Genomic DNA, 21,356 nt, shown 5'->3' with positions numbered 1-21,356 from the left:
AAAAAAAGCCCAAAAAAAAAACCCTCCCCAGTATTTTTAAATTTTTTTTTTTTTTTTTTTTTTTTTTTTAGTGGGGAGTTTTAGTGTATCAGCAGCAAAGTAAAGAGCAAATTAAAGCACAAAGACATAGAAGACCAAACAGCGAGGTCAGATATACAAAGTAAGAAAACCGCAGAAAAACGACAAATGCAGATTCTGAGAAATGTACAAGAGTAATAAAATAATGTAAGGCAGCTTTATTATATATTGCACCTTTCAGCCAAAGGCAATTCAGAGTTAAAAGTACATAAAGATAAAACAACACAATGTAATAAAACACTTCAAACCAATATAGCAATAATATGCAAACTGTTATTTTTCAATTTGAAATTTCTTGAATTTTAATATAAAACAGGCAGCTCTTTCCAAGTTTTGTATTCGAGGACAGAGTGTTACCTGTGCATGTGCTACGGATGATGCAGTGGTCGATGATGGGGCTGCAGTTCACTGTAATCTCCAAGCAGTGGTGCGCATTGTGATGCTGGGCGGATTTATCGTCAGGGTTGAACTGCAGAGCAGACAACAATTACAAAATAACCAACGATAAACATGCACAACCATGGAAACGAGAAGAAATTGCACTAAACTTGCTACATATGACAATTATAAACCACAAGTCTTTTTACCCTGATAGTCATAAATCCAACGTAAGCGTCCTCTGAGCCCTCCATGAAAACAAAAGTGGAGTCTCTGGTGTTCTCTATGATGACTTTCTCTGCAACCTTCCCAGGAGCTACAAAAAGATTATAAAAGTTTAATAACAGGACAAGATTAGTTCAAATGTACTTTTGAAATAGATTTGAGACGGACATACCAGCTCCAATCATTGTGATCGGCGATTCAATATAGATCCACTCATCCGTGTAAATACCAGAGTGAACAAATATCAAGCCGTCGAAGTGAGGCTCCTGTCCGCCTCCCAGAGCGTCTTCTATGGTGTCATAATACTGGAAAAAATAAATAAGTGAGTACTGCACTTAAAAAATATAGATTAAAACACATCAGGGTTAAAAAAGCTGTTTGACTTACAAACATGTTATCTCTTCCTTTGTATCTGGCAGGATTACTGTAGAAGTGTTCTGCAAAGCCTGGCTTAACGTGGGCGCCTTTATACTAAAAAAGGAAAACAACACAGACAGAGAGAAAATAATTTAAACTGGACAAATAATAGTCCAAGATTTTCAGATGTAAATACATAAATAGGAAAAAAATAAAAATAAAGGGGAATTTTTAAATAAAAATGAGCAGATTATGGTGATGGAAATATCTCATTTCTACATTCTTCTATGCACCTGGAGTTTGGTTTTACTATAGAAACATATAAAAAACATGTTGAGCTTCAATTAGGAAATCCACCTCCACATATACACACAAATCTACACTTCTCAGAAGACAAACTGCACTACAACATCCTTCTGGAGTTATTTTAATAATATAGTTTTTTTTTTAAATATGATGTTCTCATAATACAAATTTTGAAAAAGTGAAAACTGAAGGCATTTAGTTAAATGCATCTTCTTTTAGTTTGGTTTAAAACTCTAAAATGATGGGTGAATGCTAACTTTTGCTAGAAACCACAAGGAGGAGAAAAGCTATTTTATAAATGAGATTTCCTCACCAGCTGCTGAAAACTCTCCTTCCACGGGTTTGGCTGTTCATACTCTTCTGGATTTATCTGGTAAAACTTTCCTGCCTCCGGGTGCATCATAGGTCGAGTGTATTCGAAAACCTCCATGTACAATCGCTTCCTGAAATGTTAAAACACATGAAGAGTAATTAATATTCTCATATAGGCCACAAACACATTAAATACCTATATGTTTCTCCTTTACACACACACTTAAATAAATGTTTAATTATAGTAACCATAGTGGCCTTTAGTAGTATCCCAGAAAACAACTGGAAATTTGAAATAAAGCTGGATAAATGAAAGATGAAGTTACTTAAAAATATATAGTGATCTCTGAAACTTAATTTTAACCAAGTAAAACACAATATTCAATAACAACGTGATGTCAAGTTGTGCATCACTGCAACAGACCCACAAACTGGCAATGTTGACAATCCTCAGGGTATAGAAAGCTGCTTTGCAATCTTAGAAAATGTTGGGTTAAATACCGATATACAAGTCACATTAATTGGACAACAAGCCTCACCAGAGGATGGGGTCGTTGGCCAGCTCGCTGAAGCGCTTGCACACACAAGCTGCACGGCACAAGTCCTGCTCCAACAGGTACGAGAAAATCTTCAGCACCACCTCATCTGGAAGCTTCTCCTGTAAATACTGTTCTGCTGGAGCAGCTAGGAAGACAACGACCACGGCGTTAGACCATCGTATGATTGTGGGAACAGACCTGACATATTTATAACAAGATCACAGGAACAACACAGTTGCTCAGGACTTAAACAGAGCTAGAATGGAAGAAGGAATAAAAAATATTTGTGTGAATTTGTGGCACCAAGTCAAAATGAAGCAATAAATGAAAAAAAAAAATACTACGATGATTTGTAAATAGATGAATTGCTTCTTATTTTAAAATGAGCCACTTTGGCCAACCTTGTGCATAACATGATCTAAGCTGACAGTTGGCTTCAGTACAGCAAGGCTGTGTCACAGGCAAACATCCATTTCAAGTCCTTTGGCGAGAGCAGCAGAGGATGACAAAGGCCCAAATGTCACGAACACCAGACTTTATAAGTTCCTCATATACAAGTTTAGAGCAGCACAACATGTTTAATCCAAAAAGATCTACCCAAATTAATGTCTATTAAAATACAGAACTGCACTGATGGATAAATACAGCTTAATTAATTCAAAATATGAATTTATGATTGCTTAAATCACATTTAAGAGTTATTCTGGTTTGATGGGGTGTTAAAATCTGTCATATTTATGAAGAACCGTCCAACTCAAATAGGTCAAAATACTGGTCCAAGTAACAATAAGGATAAACAGGTTGCAAAACAAAGACACTAAATAATATACAATTGAATTAAATTATACATGATTTCTCTGCATTTCTAGAGACTATTTATCCCAATTATTTAGTCAGAATTATTAACCATGTTGAAAAGTAAACTGATGCACAATGATTTCACTAGACAGTAACAAAACTGATTGTTTTCTAGTACAAATCAGAAGTGGGAAGGGAAAAATGGAGGTGCAAATTGGTGAAGGAGCGAAATAACCTGGAGTTCAGAAAAATAGACAAGCATAACAAAAAGCCACAACAACAAACAAGTACTGCAGCAAATATAAACGTCTTTATGTACAGCTGCCACAAAATTTTTGCATTAGTTTACATTGACTAATTTTCCACCCAACATTTTCACTCCCAACATATGTAAAACATAATGATGAGTGTGCTCTAAAGAAGATACAAGACAAAACGTTGTGTGTAAGTACCTGGTAAATCTGGACACTTTCCTGAAACTCTGGGACGCTTCGGACGGTGTCCAAAGTTTTCTGTTGTTGAAGTGGAAGCACCCTGTAGGCCAAAGAAAATTTCTCATTATTAGTTATAGAATCGTCTTTAAAAACCTTTTTCTTCCATCAATCGTTTCCGCCTGGTGCTTTAGAAAGGCCATACCTCCATGTTTGTCTTTGTGGGACACACCGTTCTCTTGGGTAGAGACTTTCTTCTAAGCTGGTAGGGACTATTCTGAGCTCCTGGACCGGATTCTTCTGCAACCATTTCTGCAGGAATGTCCTCATCTACAGTTAATAGATGAGGGGAAAAAAGATGGTAATTAAATCAACCCAAACAACAACAACAAAAAATGCATTTATCAAGGATATAATGGGCAAAAACTTTTGCTCATGTGAATTTTAAGCTCCTGAGAAAGAAAAGGTTTCTTATGTACCATTAAATAAAAATGTTTCCTATTTGAAATATTTTGTTTTGAAGCTCACAATTGCTGAAATATCAAAATACCTGTTTAAACAGGATTAATGCAATAACTCATTAGCTGAATAAACTGTTCAAATTACAATATAAGCTTTCAGAAATAAACTTAGAAGATATAAGAAATACACTAGTGAGCACCAAACAGTATTCATGAGGAGCCAAGATCAAAATCAAGAAAGGTAAAATGTCCCTTTTAGGATCTAAGATACTCTGTAGCTGTCAAAGGCTATGATAAATAATCGATTAGACTCTTATCTGCTTGATAAGAGTCTAATCGATTATTAAATAAACAATACAAAACCACCAAATAAGCATTAAAAAGTGTTACGATGTAGCTGTGTGAACTAGAGCTAGTTGACATGGGCAAAATGAAAAATCACATTATTACTATTATAACAATAGTACTATAACTCATAAATTACTAATTTCTACGTGTAGAAATGAGTAATTTCTAAACGCATCACAATACCATTGCAAATTACTCCACTTTCTATGTTTACACATCAAAGAACTAATTTAAGCAACTAATGAGTTTCAGTTTTTCAAACTTTCCATTAACTAACCACAGACACAGTATGTATTACAAGTAAAAATGAAGTAAAATATGTATTAATGTACAAACTCATTTGTAGTAGAGTTTAAGTATGCAAATACGTTTCAGTACAAGCATAAAATAATACGAATTAATTTTACATTACACTAGAAACGCTAAGCTAACTGTGCCCTTCAGCACTGCCCAATGAGCAACTTGAATAATATTTTTCATTAAAGCCCATCTTTATCATTATTATTATTATTATTTTTTTCTTCCTTGATCAAAGTTTTATTGCACAATAGTATTGTAAACATTGTTAATTTTCTAATTTAGTTGATAATTTAGCTGTAATGATGACACCTAGAAAAAGTATTCTGTTCCGAAAAAATTCCCATTTTAGAGTCGGAAAAATTAACCGGAAGTCGGACTTCCAACTAGGAAAGTCAGAATTCCTAGTTGGAATTCAGATGCCGACTTCATGATCCAGTATGGCCAAGCATTGCATCAACAATGGTAAATTGGGGGGGAAATATATTAATTTTACAGTACACACTTACAAGAGTGCAACTGAAATCAATGTTACATGTAGCGCCTGTAACTCTGAACTAAAGAAATTGACAGTGGTGTTTGGGTCTAGAAAGTATAGTTTTAGACATGGCTACTTAGGCGTTTCCATATTGGAATCACGACTTCTCTGACTATTTTAACTAAAACGCTGTTAACTCTGGTATGAAATCATTCCCAGTTTCCAGTAAATATAAAATAGAATTTTTTTTTTTTTTGTTGGTATCAAATATTTAAAACCTAAATATATTTGCCATATTCTTTATTTGTTTTTAGAATAGCATTAAGTTGCTGCTGAAATATTACATTATAACATCCTTATGGTTTAAATTCATTTTATTGATGCCATGTAAAGTTTCTATACTGTATTATTTAAATAACCACTCCTATTCTAGTTTCTTTGAATAACATTTGCAAGTGCAGATCTCCTGCTGACTGTCATTCAGTTGATATTTAGAGATCAAATATTTCACCATCCCCTAGAGATGCAAATAACGTCAAACTACATTCAGACCATAATTATTACCAGTACATTCCCCTTATGATTGGGAATTTGACAATAAGATAGTGCAAGTACAAGAAAATGCTTCAACTTGAGGCCACTAATGGTTCACTGTTTAATGTCACCCAAAATGCTAAAACCTAATGGGTTATTTCAAGAGAAAAAGTTAGTCATAATGACGGGCAGCGCGACTGACATTTTAACATAGCAGAGGTTATAAAGACTGGGGCTTTTTAGGGGGAAATGACGGCTTACGGTGTGAAAGCAAAGGTACGTATATAGCTGTCTAAATACTCCAATAATAACTAACTAGTACGGGCTACCTTTAATTAGCATGCTATTGCAACTAGCAAAACCCTTTAATGCGCCCTTCCAGGCGATTGTCATCCGTCATTCTACTACAGTATCTACATTATGTTATTCAATTGTGAAACATTAGTAATTCTGTCACACAAAAACACTTAAAACAGCATCGGTATTGCGTGAGACAAGCTAAAGACGAGTCGTCTCAGGACATAAAATCAAGCAAAACAAAGCGCGGCCTTAATGCCAGCTGCAAACACACAAGCCTCGGCGTTTCCTGACTAGAGTTCACCGACTGAGAACGCCGTGTTAGGCTCACACTGACTAACCCGTCTTTTCTTTATGTCCAACATTTTAGCTTAAAAAATACTCGAAACTACTACGTATTGTCCAGATATAGGACTAAGCAACTGCGGCTGGGAATTTGAGAAGCCTCCCAGCAAAGCTAACGCTGGTTGAAGGAAAATTACCTCTTTCCTGGTGGTTCCTATCCGGCTGCACCGGGCGCGGCCTTGATACTCGCCTAGGTCTTCTGCTAACGTTACTTGCTCTGACGGAGTTCATTTGGGGTGTTGGTAATCTTGAGAAAATGTCGAAGCTTTCACGGCAGAAGAGGCGACGCCGAACACGCCGTCTATTTCTTTTTGTTAAGCATTTGACGAGCTGCCATCTTTCACCGCGGCTCGAGAGGACCGTATCGCTGTGCTGCTCCCCGTTCGCCCGCACTGGTGTTACGTCTGGCCCCGTTCCTCTGGAGCAGGAGGAGCCATAACAGACAGCGACAGTCCGTCAGGCCTCAGTCGCATCACATGCGTAGACTGTTCGCCTTCTCATTGCCTTTTCTGTTCAAGGCGCTCGATTTAAGACGTTCTTTAGACTTTAGCACATTTTTTTAAAAGTATGCACAGTATGTGAATGTGTGGTTTGTCGCAGCTACAGTAGGGCTCTCGTTACTTTAGCTTACAAATGATCTCCACACAGTGTTTATTGACACTACTAAACGAATATACTGGTCCTGAACCTCAGTGGGTTCAGGTATGAAATATGTAGGCTATATGCATCTCACTCAGAATATTAGAGAAAAGCCTAAATACTTAGACATGTGTTTAAAAGCTTAATCTCATATAGATTCATTACACAAAAAGATTTTTGTGTTTATTTCTGATCACTTTTGACTGTTGCTGTAACAAATAAAAACTTTAGTATTAAAAGAAGAATATTATATGAAAAAATAATAATAGTACATGTCAGAAACAAGTTTTTATTACGAAGATATGAGCCATTTATAAATTGTAAAGCGATCGGTCCACCTTTTTTATATGCATCAGTGGAACGTGTGGAGTCAAGAGGCAGTGTTTTATCTGTCTTCAGCTCCTATCAGTTGTTGGATTTGCTGTCTCACCTTCTTTTTGACAACCACCCATGGATTATCAATGAGGTTTAGGTCAGGCAGTTTTGTTTACCAGTCAAGCACAGTGCTATCCTGGGTATTAAACCAGAATTTACGCTTTTGGCAGTGGAGGCAGGCTCCAACTCCTGCTGGAAATCAGCATTTACATTAACAATGTCAGCAGAGGGAAACCAGATTGTTATTGTAAATAATAAAAAAATAATAATAACTGCCCTCATTAAATAAAGGTTAAATAAAAAGAAACAGGAAGTACTTAACATTGCTTCCCTTTTCCTTCCACTCAACTTTCACTGTGCTTGGAAACAGCACTCTGTAACAAAAAACAACTTCTTTAGCAATTATCTTCTGTTACTTACTTTTGCAGTGGATGTGAATGACTGCTGGTCACCTCTCAAGTCATTAGTCTTCCCTATAATAGTGCAGACTGTCAAAATGGCATAAAATATGGCATTTTTAAGACCATGAAAAGACATGAAACCTTTTCATGCTCTTATTTAACATAGTGATCTTATGTCGGGTTTTTCTTACATGTAAACCATAATCATCAAAATTAGAAAAATGAAAACATGCATTGGTATGCAAGTCTTTTATAACACTTTATTTTTTTATTATTTTGCATGTGTTGCTGTGTATCATGTCTTTGTGGACCACAAGTCTGTTGAATAAAGCAATCAATCAATACATATTACACTATGAGTAATGACTTTTAGTTTTAATATTTTGACAACTTACTCTTTTGATTATGTTATCTGTTTGGGTTCACTTGTGTTCATGAAAACTTTACTAATTTAAGTGACTGGGCCTGAACCCAGACGACATCAAGAAGAAAAAAAAAAAAACATAAAAGGATCACAAAAAGACAAATATATTTTAAAATACTTGACAACTGTAAGATATAAATCAAACAAACCAAATAACCAAACTAGATATTATTGACCAAAATAACAAAAATAATTATAAAAACAACTGACCATGACATGTTGTTGTTATAAAAACAACATATTAAGTGATTTTGGTTAATTGGACAGCAAAGTTTTGAAAAAAGAAATATACATCACAGACAATATGACTGGATACAAAAGCAAACAAACTATTTAAGCACAATGGGCCAGAAAGCAACAACAAACATTTACAAGTTAAGCTGGGTCATTGTTTGAGAGTTTCATTCTATCCTGACTAGTAAGGCCAGTTTTCTCAAAAAAAAAAAAAAAAAAGAAGAAGCAAGAAAGGAAAAACACAAATGTGAAATAGATCTAAATTGAAACTGAAAAAAGCCTGGATTTACGGTATTAATAATACTACCGTGGCTAATATGCTTAACAGAGCAGCAAAAGTTTTGAGGGCAAAAGGGCTCCATCCTGGCTTTGATCACCTTGTCATGGGTGTGGAAGAAGCTGTAACCGGGTCAGATCCACGGGGGCTGAAGATCCTTCAGCAGCGTAGGGAATCAGTGTCGGCCGATTCCCTACGCTAAATAAATAGCTAAATAAATTACATTATTAAAATTAATCTTCCTTATTTTTGATTAACTAAATGAACAAAGCACAGAATCACTCTTTAATTTGCATTTCTAAAATCAATATGTGCGCTACTCTAATTATGCAAATGAGTCTTCAGTTAAAAGAGAGCACTTATCTGATTAGCAGGAACCATTTCCTCAACAAGTAAACTGTCTGTTGAAACACTACAAATTATTGTAGAAAAAGTAAATCCACATGGAGTTTAGCAAACAGTGCTGGTTGTTCCAAGTCAGTTGTGTCTGCAAAACAATTTAGAGCAACTACCAGCATAATGGGAAGGGTGTAAATGAAAAACAAACTGCTATCCCAATGAGAACGTTGTAACTTCAGGACAGAAAACTCAAAGTAATTTTCCTTGGAAATACAAAATGCACAATCTAAGAAATAAAAGTCAAACGAGCTCAAGCTAGAATCAATGTTTGTGTCTGCTGTTGTAAATTATTATTATTTCCAGAAAAGTCAAGAGGAAACCACCAATTATACATAAAAAGAAAACCATCTTCCAAGGTTGAAGAGAGGCAGCTGTGGTCTGCGGATAGCTGAAGTTTTATTCAGTGATGAATATTTTTGGTGCCATTTACACACTTCTGTTTGTCTATAAATCTAAAGTGTTTTTGCTGATAACAAAGACATTTTTCAAGATAATGATGCATCATATCAGCACTGAATATATATTTTTTTCTTTCGGAAAGGCTTAATAAACCCAAAAGACATCACACCACAAAATGGTGCGTAGTAAAGCTCCACCTGGCAAAGTTGTTCTCACATCTGCTAAACAGGAATGTTGAAAATACATTATTTAAGAAATTAATCTTTTCTTGTCATATTTTATTCCCAGCATTAATTCCATATTTTTATTGCACAAGATCTGAAAAATAACCACTAGATGTCAGATTACTAATTTTTATTAATTACAATACTTTAGCTTATTCATTTGGGATTTATCCAGAATGATCAACTGGTGAATAAAATAGTTGCGTGTCATATTTGAGGTAACCTGAAAATTCTCCTGGAGAGGTAATGACGTATGTTTGCTACAGGTCTGAAGTGGATGCATGTCTCATTGTTAGGGAGACATGAACCAGTGGAAATATCTCTTGGTTACTGAAAATATTTCTGCAGTGGAAATGTGCCCTAAGTAAGAGAGGTGACTCAGAAATTGACATTTGTTTGTAGTTTTCCTTGCCCACGACGAGAACTGCCATGTAAAAGCAGCCTCCACCACGTTAATGCAAGATTCAGCTGATATGTGGGTGGAGCTTTTAGTGTCAGTGCACTAAAAGCAGTACAATGCAGCAAACCTTAATAAAGTTGGGGGTTTTATTTACCTGAGATTTGTATTTATTTATGAGCAGTTGAACTTGAACTTCCTGATGTATTTGTAGATGGCCAATAATAATCCTCCCTTGCATCATGTCATTTGCCTTGTTGTCCACTAGATGTCCTCTTAAGTCATCATCTGAGTGAATGCTGTGTTAGTATAGAAGATCACATGACTGCCCCATGCCTTGTTTTTTGTTGTCTGAATTAGGCTAAGTGATACCAACTCTCCTGACAGACATCTTTCACTCTTGGTTGTAAGCTCAACATAAGATCTAAAGTCTGTATTTATCCTCAAAATGCTGTCATATTTAGAGTTTGTTCAATCAATCAAATCAATCAAATTTTATTTGTATAGCACATTTCAGCAGCAAGGCATTTCAATGTGACCATTAAGCAGAATCGCTAAGAAGCTGAGGTGTTGTTAAAGGAGGTTTATATTATTTTAAAGGAGAATAATATAATCATTGCTTTTGTGGGAAGGGATGATCGGAGAAGTAATTTCAGGACTTGTTTCAAGGAGGAGAACAACATTTAGTGTTGTTCCAGGAGGGTTTTAGGTATCTATCAAATAGGATTCTTGCAATTCTTCATCTTGTAACATCTTAGATACATATCAACTTTATCTATTTTATTGGGAGTGTGCATTTCTATTTAGCCCGACATCCCTAAAGAAAATCTAATTAGGTCAAAATGCTAGTAGTGTAGTGGAAAAACAACACTTCACATCATCCTGTACACATCTCCACAGTAAAAACACAGTAGTGGCGAGACCATGCTGTGGTAATTATTTTCTTCAGCAGGAAAAGGGAAGCTGATTAGAGCTGATGGAAAGATTGGTGAGAACCAGCCAAAGGCTCCAAAAGACTCAAAATTATGTCAGAGGTTCCCCTTCTACACATGTTGCTATTTTACATCACAACAAATTTATGTATTAGAATGACCAAGTAAAAATCCAAGCACAAGTCCAGTAAAAAATTGTTACATGACTTGAACATTGATATTCATAGATGTTTTGACATCTTTTACAAAGAGCAACAATCAACGGATGTGCAAAGAGATTGCTCAAAAAACCCAGAACTGCAGTTGTAGAGAAATAAAAAGTCTTGACTCATGAGGACAGAATTAATATGATCTTTAATTCTTAGAGTTTTATTTTGGGGGAATATTTGGTGTGGGCTCAGCTATCATCGACCTACAAACACATTCCAGTCTTTTGTCCTCTCCACAGGTGGTTTCACTGTCATTCGCATTTCGAGACGCGTGACCAAAACATCTGAGATGTTGGTCAGTGAGGTAATCACCTCACAGGTTCAAACACCCAAATTAACAACAGAATGGATCAGTGCCACACATGTGACTTTAACTATTCTCAGGATGTCCCTAATTAGTTGTTAGGCCTTAAACTCATCATAATTCTTAATCTCCAAGACAGTCAGATGTAACTGAAAAAAGACATTTGGAAGAGAAGTGACATTAATGCCGGCATTAATGCCAAGAAGGACAACCGGATGAAATTACAAATGTAGGGCCATGTGTGAGTTAAAGGTTTATTGATTTGCCTGTGACTTTGCCTGAGGGGGTTAAAGGTGAATGACCTCATGAAAGGAGTCATCTGGAGGTCTTGTGCTGATCATACATAGATAAAAAGAAGGAGCCTCGGGGTTTTTTGCATGGAACTACATTTTCAAATGGTCAGAGTTCCTTTTGAAGGCTTTTCCTTATTACATTGCAACTACAAACTTCTTGGTACTGTATTGGGATTTTATGTGATACACCAACAAAAAAGCAGCACATAATTGTGCACAGCTTCCAAAATGTCTTACAAATAAAGCCTGAACATTTTCCTGACTTTGCTGTATGAATGTTGATATTGATGAACTTACTGTCACAATTTCACATTTTGTTTCGCTTTAGTGATCGCCCCAAAGACTCAGAGGTTTGTTTGAGAACTCATTCCTCATTCACTATGGCACTATGTATCTCAGTCCTCTGAATGAGCTACATAGTGCCACAGCTAAGGTGCAAGAATCTGTCAGAAGTATGAATTGTTCGCTAAAAACATCTGAGTTGCAAAAAAAAAAAAAAAAAGAGAAAGACAAAGCATCTTTATTGAAATAATCTTTTGATCATTCATGAACTAGTCCAGACCCAGATCTAATTTAGAATCTCTGGAAAAAACTGAAAATGTGTGTTTCCACAGACCGAGTTTAAGCTTTTTGGATAGAAGTTCAGTTTTTAGATGCAGTGAAATGTTTTTCTTTAAAATATTAAAATAGAAATTCACTTTTAAGAAATCCCTGTTACTGCTGTTTTAATGCAAAATAAAATAAGATTTCGGCTGGTCTGAATAGGTTTACAGGGTACAGTTGCTATATTAACAGATTACTTGGCTTGAAATGGCAGCATGTGTTCATGATTCATTGTTGTCTGCTATTGAGGAAATGCTTTGACTGAGTGTTGTTGTAGCTAAAGGGGAACATTTATCATGCAGCACACAGATATTTGACTATCTTTAACTTCTATTTTTATTCACGGGATTTGACCACGACGTATTTTCAGGAGATATGCACCAAAACGAGCCACTCCGTCCAGGCATTAACTATGTAGAGTTTAGCTCCGGGGATCTCTGTTATTTTTGACACTAATATATTGAAGATATGACAGTGAGGAACATGTGTTGGCTTGGTAACCAATCTAGTATCCAGTGGCAACAGAGGTCTATTGAATGCTGGGTGGCTCTGCATGTGCTTCTGTTCCAACCAGTCTCCTGTGTCATCAAGACAGAGAGGCACATTTACGAAGCAGATCTTAAAAATGGTGGGGGTGTTAGGTGTGTGTGAGGCAAACCTGAACTGCTATCGCAAATGTTCAAGGTGTACAACAATTTAAGGCTGTAACCTGCAGGTGGTAGCACTCTCTCTCTGTGTTGCTTCCTCCATCTGTCAGGTGCACCAGCAAACAAGGTCTATATTTAATTTCTTCTTTTAAACAACTCCCCTTTGATAAAGTGCATTCTTTCTTCACAATGCAGCAGGGTTTGAAACGTTGTTCCTGTTTCTGGTCGTCACTGAGCCCATTACTATCTAAAGGCATCTACTGGTGCAGAGGCAGACACAACAGGATAAGCGTCTTTGTCTCAGACTCCTGTCTGTCAGAGACACCCCACAACCAGCAGCCCCTACCCCCTCCCAGCTTCTCCTTCATTTGGGCGGCTGTTTCAGAGAGGGCAGATGGCTCATTACCATAAATAGGACAGAGAGAGAGAAAGAGAGAGTCAGTAAGGGGGCCATGCGCATCAAACCAACAGGACCAGGATGCCCGAAAACCAAGAAAATGGGAGTCCGTTGCTAGGAGAGAGGAGAGACAGCTTTATGGCAACACAAAGCTGATTCCCCCCCATCCAACCTCAGTTCGCTCCCGCCCCCTTTATACTCCTGTTCTGAGGACTGAGACTTGAATCTGTTGGTTGGAGACAGATGGTCAATGGGCCCCACCGTCCTACAGCTGGACGCAAGCTGCACCAACACAGCGAGTCTTGGCAGGGCTGCATCACACCTAATCCCATCCAACCTATGAAAGGCAGGAGTGGAAAGTGATGAAGTCGTGGCCATCAGCTAAGAATAGATCTGCACTTGTTGCCCACAGGAAATGTGTGGCTGCACAATAGATGGTAATTTTTTAAAGAGGTTGTAGTGGTGTAGCACACTTGCTTGGGAGAAATCGTTCACAAAGTGTGATTGCAGACTCCTTTTCTGCCCTGCTTTTATTGTTCTTTGGGTTTTTTTTTTTGTTTGTTTTTTTTGTATTGATGTAACATGTAATTTCACAGAGCACTGGCAAAAGTAGGGTTGTAACAGAACTGCTTACGACTACTGATGTGTTTTGGGGGAGTCTCAGCGCCAACTCTGGTGTTTACCAAAATCTTTGACAAAGATATTGCCTTCTACAAGATAGTGGTCCAATCCAAGAGTGATTATGAAAAAATTAAATCAGTATTATTTATTTTGTCACTGCATTTCACATCTTGATTTTAGCAGCCATGTTACAAGGAAAACTGGACTAGATTTTCCAAGATCAGGTCATGGAGGGTGTGGGGGGGAGAGAACACAGACATTCCTGTGACACTCTCTAGATCATTCTCTGAGATATTAAGGCTTTCCAACACCAGCAGGGATGGATAGTATTTCCAGCAGGTTCTAGGTCAATCCCAAGAAGATCAAAAACCTCTAAAGGTTGTTGGCAAAGAGGCATCTCAGTCAAACACATGATCCACCTTAATTCACTCTGCTTCGAGGTCCCATGAAGAAGTCGAGTTAAGTCAAACTATGCTGTAAGCTAATTTTAGTTTCTTTCATCTGGGATTTTCAACCATTGTTGTGAGTCATGTTTCATGACAACAAGTTAGGGCTGGAACAGAAATAAACCAGTCAGAGCTTCAAATTTTGCCTTAGCTATCTTCACCACCACAGAAAGAATGGCGCCCAAATCGGTCCATCCATCTACCACTCTCTCGGTCTTGAACAGGACACTGAGATACTTAAACCTCTCTATTTGGCGTAGAGATTGACCTCTGCCCCTCTGAAGAATTGCCCCTTGAGGGGGCGCAGGGGTTTGAGTAGCTCTGTGACCCAGGGGCTTTGTTATCCAGGGCTTTTCCTCTCAATAGGATTTCCCAAGGCAAATAAGCATGAGTCACAGTCCTGCGGTGAGGACTCCAAAAGCAGCACTGAGAAAACAAAAGTATTAATAGACCGACTTGTTTCAGCATGCGGCCTTCATCAAGGTAATTACAGAACATCTGACGGTTTGATTTTAATAGAATAGGTGTAAAACTGAAAACAAACCAAACAACCAAAACACATTTTCAAAGATACAACCTGACACATAAGAGGGTGGAATAGGAACTGGAGCCTAAACAAACTCTGAGGCTGATTATTTATACATTAAAATGTGTGGTAGATTACACATAGCATCAGCAGTTACCATTTCCTAAAGGTCCAGTTGAAAACAAAGTAGACACAAAGACAATAAAAACATGAAATTAATTGTATAGTCATGGCAATTCAGAAATATTATAGACTTGTGTCATGTTTTATCTATTCAGAGGGCTCCAAAGCACAATTCAACTATTCACTCATTCACATGCTGATGGTGGTATGATACATTGTGGCCACAGCAGCATTGGGGCAGTCTGCCATTAGCAAGGCTGTCTTACAATCAACGGCCTACGGCCATCACCAGCAGGAAGAGCAGAAAAGAACCCAATGACTGAGATGGACGGAGCAGGGATTCGAACCAGCAACTCACAGGTTACAGCACAGCTCGGGTTCTCACCCTGTCAGATTTGTATTGTTCTCTGTGCATATTGGATTGAAGTGAAGCTGGACCACGGTCATAGCCAAACCTCAATTGCAGAAGGGTAACGGGGTCGCCCTCATGGAGCCAGGACTCACTCATCACCTGCAGGGCCGAACATCTGGATCAGAGCAGATGTTTACACCTGGCAGCATTATCTGGTTTTGGGAAGTAACATAAGTTACTTAAACTGAAAAAATTCAAGGTTTTATAAAGCTTTGGTCATTGTATCTCTCAGAAATATCAGAACATTGCTCTCTATGATTTCTTATCTCAGTGTGGTCAGGTCACTTTTAGCTTCAGTTAAATCACAATAACTTTTTTTTTTTCGTGACTATAGGAGAGAACCAGAGGATCTGAAGTTAGGTTTTTCAAGTCATTGCTGATCCTTTGGACTATACCATTGTCTTCTTCATTGTAGCTCATTTCATTTTGTGTTTTGTATTATTATGTAAACAGAGTGTGCACAGAAATAGGACAGACTATGATCTCAGAGGAGCTTCTTCCTCCTTATTTAGAGGTCAAGGAACCATCTCTGAAAAAAACGCACTTCTGCTCTTGCTTGAACTTCTGGTTGGAAGAGCAAGAGGAACCAACTGATTGGTTAAGAAAACAAATTTATTTCTGGAAGACTGAGATGTTAGTTCGTACTGCAGATGCAAACCTACCTTTTTATCACATTTGTGTGTTTACATCAATTTAATTTAATAAGTAAGAGTTACTGGCAAATATAGCGCAGTAAATGATGTATAATGCTTCAGTAGATGTGTGTGCATTTGTGAATATGAACACAAATAAAATAAAAGTTTTCATAATAGGCTAAAAACAGAAACAACAGTAACAGTCATGACTTATAATTTAATTTACTATTACTGATGTGACTTTGAGATGAAGAATATCTGGAGGATGTTTAAGTCCACTCCATCACATGATATGGGGAAAGATGAATGTAAAAGGGAGGCAGAAAAAGGACAACTGTCCACAACCAGGGAGAGACAGCATGTTGGCAGCAGCATGAGAAATAAGCAGGAAAGAGGCGTTCCTGCATCACCTCACCAGCCGCCCTGGTTGCATAGGAACAAGAGGGCCATGCCTACCCTGCAGACACACTCCTTTCCTCTCTCATCTGCCACGCTTCATTAAACAGTGTTCATCCAGGCACGGAGAGGCACTGCACCACTTTCTCCCCGCTACAGCCGTTCGCCCGCTCGCAGCTTCGCCTCTCGATGAGGCTCCCCTCAGACCCAGCCAGGGTATATACTGTCCCTCAGGCATCAGGTCACACTCACTTTTCATGCACAATGTAGAGAGACAGCCGTGGGAGTTCTGTACTTGTGTCTGCACATTCAAAGCACTGGATCTCAATGTTTTTATCAGACATACCTACATTATCAAAGGTTAAGTCTTATTAATCGCAGAGAAGATATAAGGAGTTACAGTATGTTCCATTCAATCCATTTTAATCTGAATAAAACAGTAGATATATGGACTTTTGTTTTTATTATTCATTGCAGAAAAATGAACTGAACTGCATAGACAAGTATTAAGACGCCAAAGCTAGGAGAGAGTTAAACCAAAACAAAACGATACCTTCAAATACTTTTCATAATTTCCCACTAGTTTGTGTTTAAGTTTATCACTGTGCAAGTCTAAGCGGTAAATGATATTGATTTTCTGATTTTGCATTTATGCGTTTCATTGCATTTTGTTTTGCAGCCATTTAGTTTTGCAAACCGGTTTATCCAGACTTTGAGTAGGCCAGCCTAACCTTCACTTTTCATCCATTCAGAGATGATCTTGCTGATCGTGGTTTGGACCATTGTCCTGCTTCATGACCCAAGAGCAATGGAGCTAAAGGTCACACACTAATGCTAGGACATTTTCTATCAGGCGGAGCAGAATTCATGTTTGTCCTTTAAGCCCTGAAGCAGCAGAGCGCCCCACAGACCATCACACTGCCTCCACCATGCTTGAATATTACTATGATCCTTTCTTTTTCTAAATGCTTAGTTAGTTTTAAGCAGTTGCAGTGGGGACCCACACAAACACTTTCCAAAATGTTTTCCTATTTTCTTCTCAGCTCACAGAATATTTCCCCCAAAAGTCCTGCAGAGCTTCAAGATGTTTTTGTATATTGTGTGCATCTGCTCCGTGCTCATTAGTTTGGATTATTCCTAACAAGATGTGATTGTTGATCTGTGTGAAATTTGTACTGCCAGGCTTTAGGGAGAAAGCTTATTGCAGTGTAAATACATGAGAAAACACAACACCCACTCATTCACTCTCCCCGAAGAACGCAAGCGATCCCTCTAATGTGTCACTGCCCACTGTGGAGCTGATTGTGCCAGACGACACTACAGGGCACAAGACGGCTATTGTCCCACAAGATAAAGTGTGCTTGTGACCAAGGCAAGGCGGGGCCCAGCTGATGCTGTGAAAAGATAAGCAAGTGTCAAAGGACAAAGCTTTCGGTGTTGTTTTATTGTTTATAGTCGAGCCCTCTGACGAACGTTTCTGCATATGTCAGATCCACATTTTAAATTGTTGGTGGGACTTGTCAGTCATCTTTCCTTCAGCCTCTTCCTGCTTCACAGCTAATTGACTGCAAGTGTTCATTTGCCTGGAGGAGCAGTCATTAGGGCTGAATAACAAAATTTATCTCAGCAGTAGAGCACCCGGGGATCAATGGGTTAATCCAATTGCCCCCCGCATGTTGTTTATTGTTTAACAGTTCACTTTGAAGATCTTTATAGCGAAGTCCTACAGTTTTAATGTTTTTAAAGTGCAGAAATACAGCATTCGAGCAGTGAAGTAAAAAAAGAAGCAAAGTTCCCTGGATGTGTGCTTGGTGACATTTAAACCTGTTATATATTGAGAGGAGGAAAAAAGCTCTTTTTGCACCTACTTGTTACTTTTAGGAAAGCTATCACTGCATACAAGATCAAAACTAACAACAAGTCAATAATTGCACAAAGACATGAGATGATTAATAAAACAATTCTTACTTTAGGACTACATTATTTTACTCTAACTATCTTTTGTGTGGACATTAGTTCACAAACATTCAAACACTTATAAAATTCTAATCTGATATTTCTTTTTCATCTACTGAATCAAATCTTTAACAACTTATTGCCATTTTTGTCTTATGCATAGTAGCTATTTAAGGAAATCAGAAGTTCCCACCATAATATGCTAAATATTATATATATTAGACTTGAGTGTGCCAAAAAAGTTTTGTTTTCCCCTGAACCTTTTTTACATTTTGTCACATTAAAACCACAAACTTCAGAATGTATTTTAATGGGATTTTATGTGACAGACAAACATAAGCTAGTGTATGACTGGAGAGAAAAGGATAAACATTTGTTTATTCTTCACTTTTTGCTTCATCTGTCTTTTGAGGTTTTGTATTTCCTGAGAAATTTTTTTTATGCATCTTTTTTTTTTTTTGGCAAAATAGACCAAAACCGTCAGAGTGACTAGTGAGCCAACAGTGGCCATCAGTTTCTGGCTACAGCTTCTAATTACATTTAGATCTTAAATTCCACTGGAATTGTTGTCTGTACTTTGACTGGGCCATTCTAATATATTGATATGCTTTTATTGAAACCATTCCATTGGAGGTCTGGTTTTATGCTGAATTTGTTATTCAGCTGGAAGGAGGACCTGCCCTGAGTGTCAAGGCTTTCTTTGATATATTTTACTTGAGTATTTTCTTGAAATAATACACTTTTACATGTTTTGCTGCACCATACTTTCTACTTTTACTTGAGTAACATTGTTATGAAGTATTGCTACTCTTACATGAGTTGCATTTCTGGCTACTCTCACCAAGTAACTTTTCTGAATGAAGAACAGACATGTTTTAACCAAAAATGCATGTGACTCACATTGACAGTTTATGGTAAAAATGAGACTTCCTGTTTGTGCTTCATCATTTTAATGTTTTTTCCTTCCATCTGCTGAGCCTGTTGTATCAACTGGAGTGAAATACAGCAAGCCATGTATATATTATCACTGGTCTAGCATAATATAATAACATAATATATTAACTAAGTCTTGATTTCTTTAGTTTTACTTTGGAAGGATTGAAAAAATGTTTCTTCTATTCAGAATTGTTATTTTGCATTTATATTATGTCTTTGTATTAATTTTAATTTAATTTCTTTTACCATATACTTTTTTACTTTCTGTTAAGTAATTTCTTGGCTTACTACATGTCCTTTTACTTGAGTAAAGACACATCGAAGTAGAGCTGCTTTTACTTGAATACAGGTTTTGGCTACTCTGTTCAGTTCTACGCTGACAGCATTGTGTTTTGTGGTTTTCCACCACACAAGGAATTTTGCATAACAGCCCAAAATGTTTTGGTCTCATCTGAACAAACAATTTTTTCTTCACTTCTTCTTTCTGTTCTCTGATGATGAACTGATGAGTCCTCTGTGAGATGTTCAAAGCAACCCTTAAATGTCATCACAACTTTATCTGGTGTGTTTCTTAGTCTTGCTGTTTAGGAGAATTTGCTCGGTTATAAAAATGGATGGATTGATTTTATTCCGGGGCATCAGAGCAAAAGGAGAATTGCAGATTTACAGTTTTAGCAATTTAAAGATAACATAACCACTTTAAATATTTTTTTTAAATGAGCTATTTAAAGTTTACCCCATTGCTTACATGTTAATTCCACCAGAGTTGCACATATGTTTAGTTCTGCTAATACTAGAGTTTACCTAGCCTTATCTACACAGGCGAGAATCAATAGAGAATTATGGCACATTTGTTTGACTGTAAGAAGAGATCATTTCTCTGTCTTACCTGTTAGATTTTATTGCTTTTGTGTTAAAGTAGGCACTTATCTGCTGCCAGATAACAGACAATCAGCACACTGCTGACACAATTCATGAGATGAGGCTGGCAGAAAGGATAGTCAAACAAAGGCTTCTGTAGGCAAACATACTCTTCAGTTGTGAATAACTGCAGGCAGTGGCTCAGAGACCCTCTAGAGAAAACAAACCTAAGAAACAAAAGGCCAAGGCGCTACATTGGAAACAAGCTGACCACACCTGAATGCTCTGCTTGTAGTCAGAGGGTGTGTTCAACTCACATTTACTGTCTCAGACTAAAAACTTGTAATTAGCCTCCACGTATTTAATGTGGGATTTAACAGGGGACACTTAAAGATAAAAATGAGCAGTATGAGGTTCTTGCTTAGAGCTGTCTCCCTTCACAAGAGAGGCTTGCTCTCCAAAGCAATTATGTGTGATTTGCACACCTCTGGAGTATGTCCTGTCCTTGGGCAGCCTCCGAAACTTCACAGTCAGTTGTACATCATGTTGTAGGGAGAATGCAAATACTACCTGCTCAGCCAGCTACCACCCAGAGAATACGCATATATCTAGGAAAATGACATGTCACAAAGCATCCATGCAATAGTGCACACATGCAAATTACATTTTTCTACATGCACACCGGTGCATACTGGCCTTCTTCAGTGTTCACCCTAATTCTCTTGAGAATCTTTTCCACTTCACAATTCAAATGGGGGTCAACCTAATTAGGTCAGGGATCAGATTGTCTGTTGGTTTGCTGAAATGCTTTTAATAGTGCACTCTAGAGAGTCTTGAAGTAGAAAAATAAACTGAAACCAACCTAATGAATTGCTACTTGTGTTTGGTTAAATTACAACAAAGTGGAAGTATGTTTCACAATATCAGTTCTTTAGGTCACAGAGGCAACGTGACATCTTTTTTTGTGTAATTTACTGTTTGTATAAATATGAGTGCATTCCAAAGAAATTGAACTATTTGGTTTTCACTTAAAACCCTGTCCTCATGATAAGATGTGGCAATGACACTAAACAGATACTTTTCTTCACTTAAAATAGAGAAGCTGG

The 21,356-nt window shown here is 37.4% G+C and overlaps 1 protein-coding gene across 2 annotated transcripts in view; it reads right to left on the bottom strand.

The window, feature by feature from the left end:
* The window catches only part of LOC106957032 (F-box only protein 11), a 15,195-nt gene extending 8,521 nt beyond the window's left edge, over window positions 1-6,674 (bottom strand). Inside the window, exons 1-9 of one of the 2 annotated variants that reach the window (XR_001426875.1) lie at window positions 6,322-6,674; window positions 3,630-3,754; window positions 3,446-3,527; window positions 2,196-2,340; window positions 1,658-1,787; window positions 1,069-1,152; window positions 854-986; window positions 666-772; window positions 436-547 (exon numbers count right to left, since the gene is read on the bottom strand). Coding sequence is in view for 1 of the 2 variants with exons in the window: in XM_015048203.1 (XP_014903689.1) it covers window positions 436-547; window positions 666-772; window positions 854-986; window positions 1,069-1,152; window positions 1,658-1,787; window positions 2,196-2,340; window positions 3,446-3,527; window positions 3,630-3,754; window positions 6,322-6,415 (1,012 nt within the window). In the remaining variant the exon portion in view is untranslated. The remainder of the gene's footprint in view (window positions 1-435; window positions 548-665; window positions 773-853; window positions 987-1,068; window positions 1,153-1,657; window positions 1,788-2,195; window positions 2,341-3,445; window positions 3,528-3,629; window positions 3,755-6,321) is intronic. The other variant, XM_015048203.1, reaches the window with a different exon arrangement.
* Between the last annotated feature and the right edge of the window lie 14,682 nt (window positions 6,675-21,356).

Source organism: Poecilia latipinna, unplaced genomic scaffold, assembly GCF_001443285.1.
Source record: "Poecilia latipinna isolate Pla-1442-1.1 unplaced genomic scaffold, P_latipinna-1.0 Scaffold866, whole genome shotgun sequence".
NCBI classification, from domain to species: domain Eukaryota; kingdom Metazoa; phylum Chordata; class Actinopteri; order Cyprinodontiformes; family Poeciliidae; genus Poecilia; species Poecilia latipinna.
The sequence above is the reverse complement of the archived record's forward strand: the minus strand, read 5'-3'. Positions and strand labels throughout refer to the sequence as shown.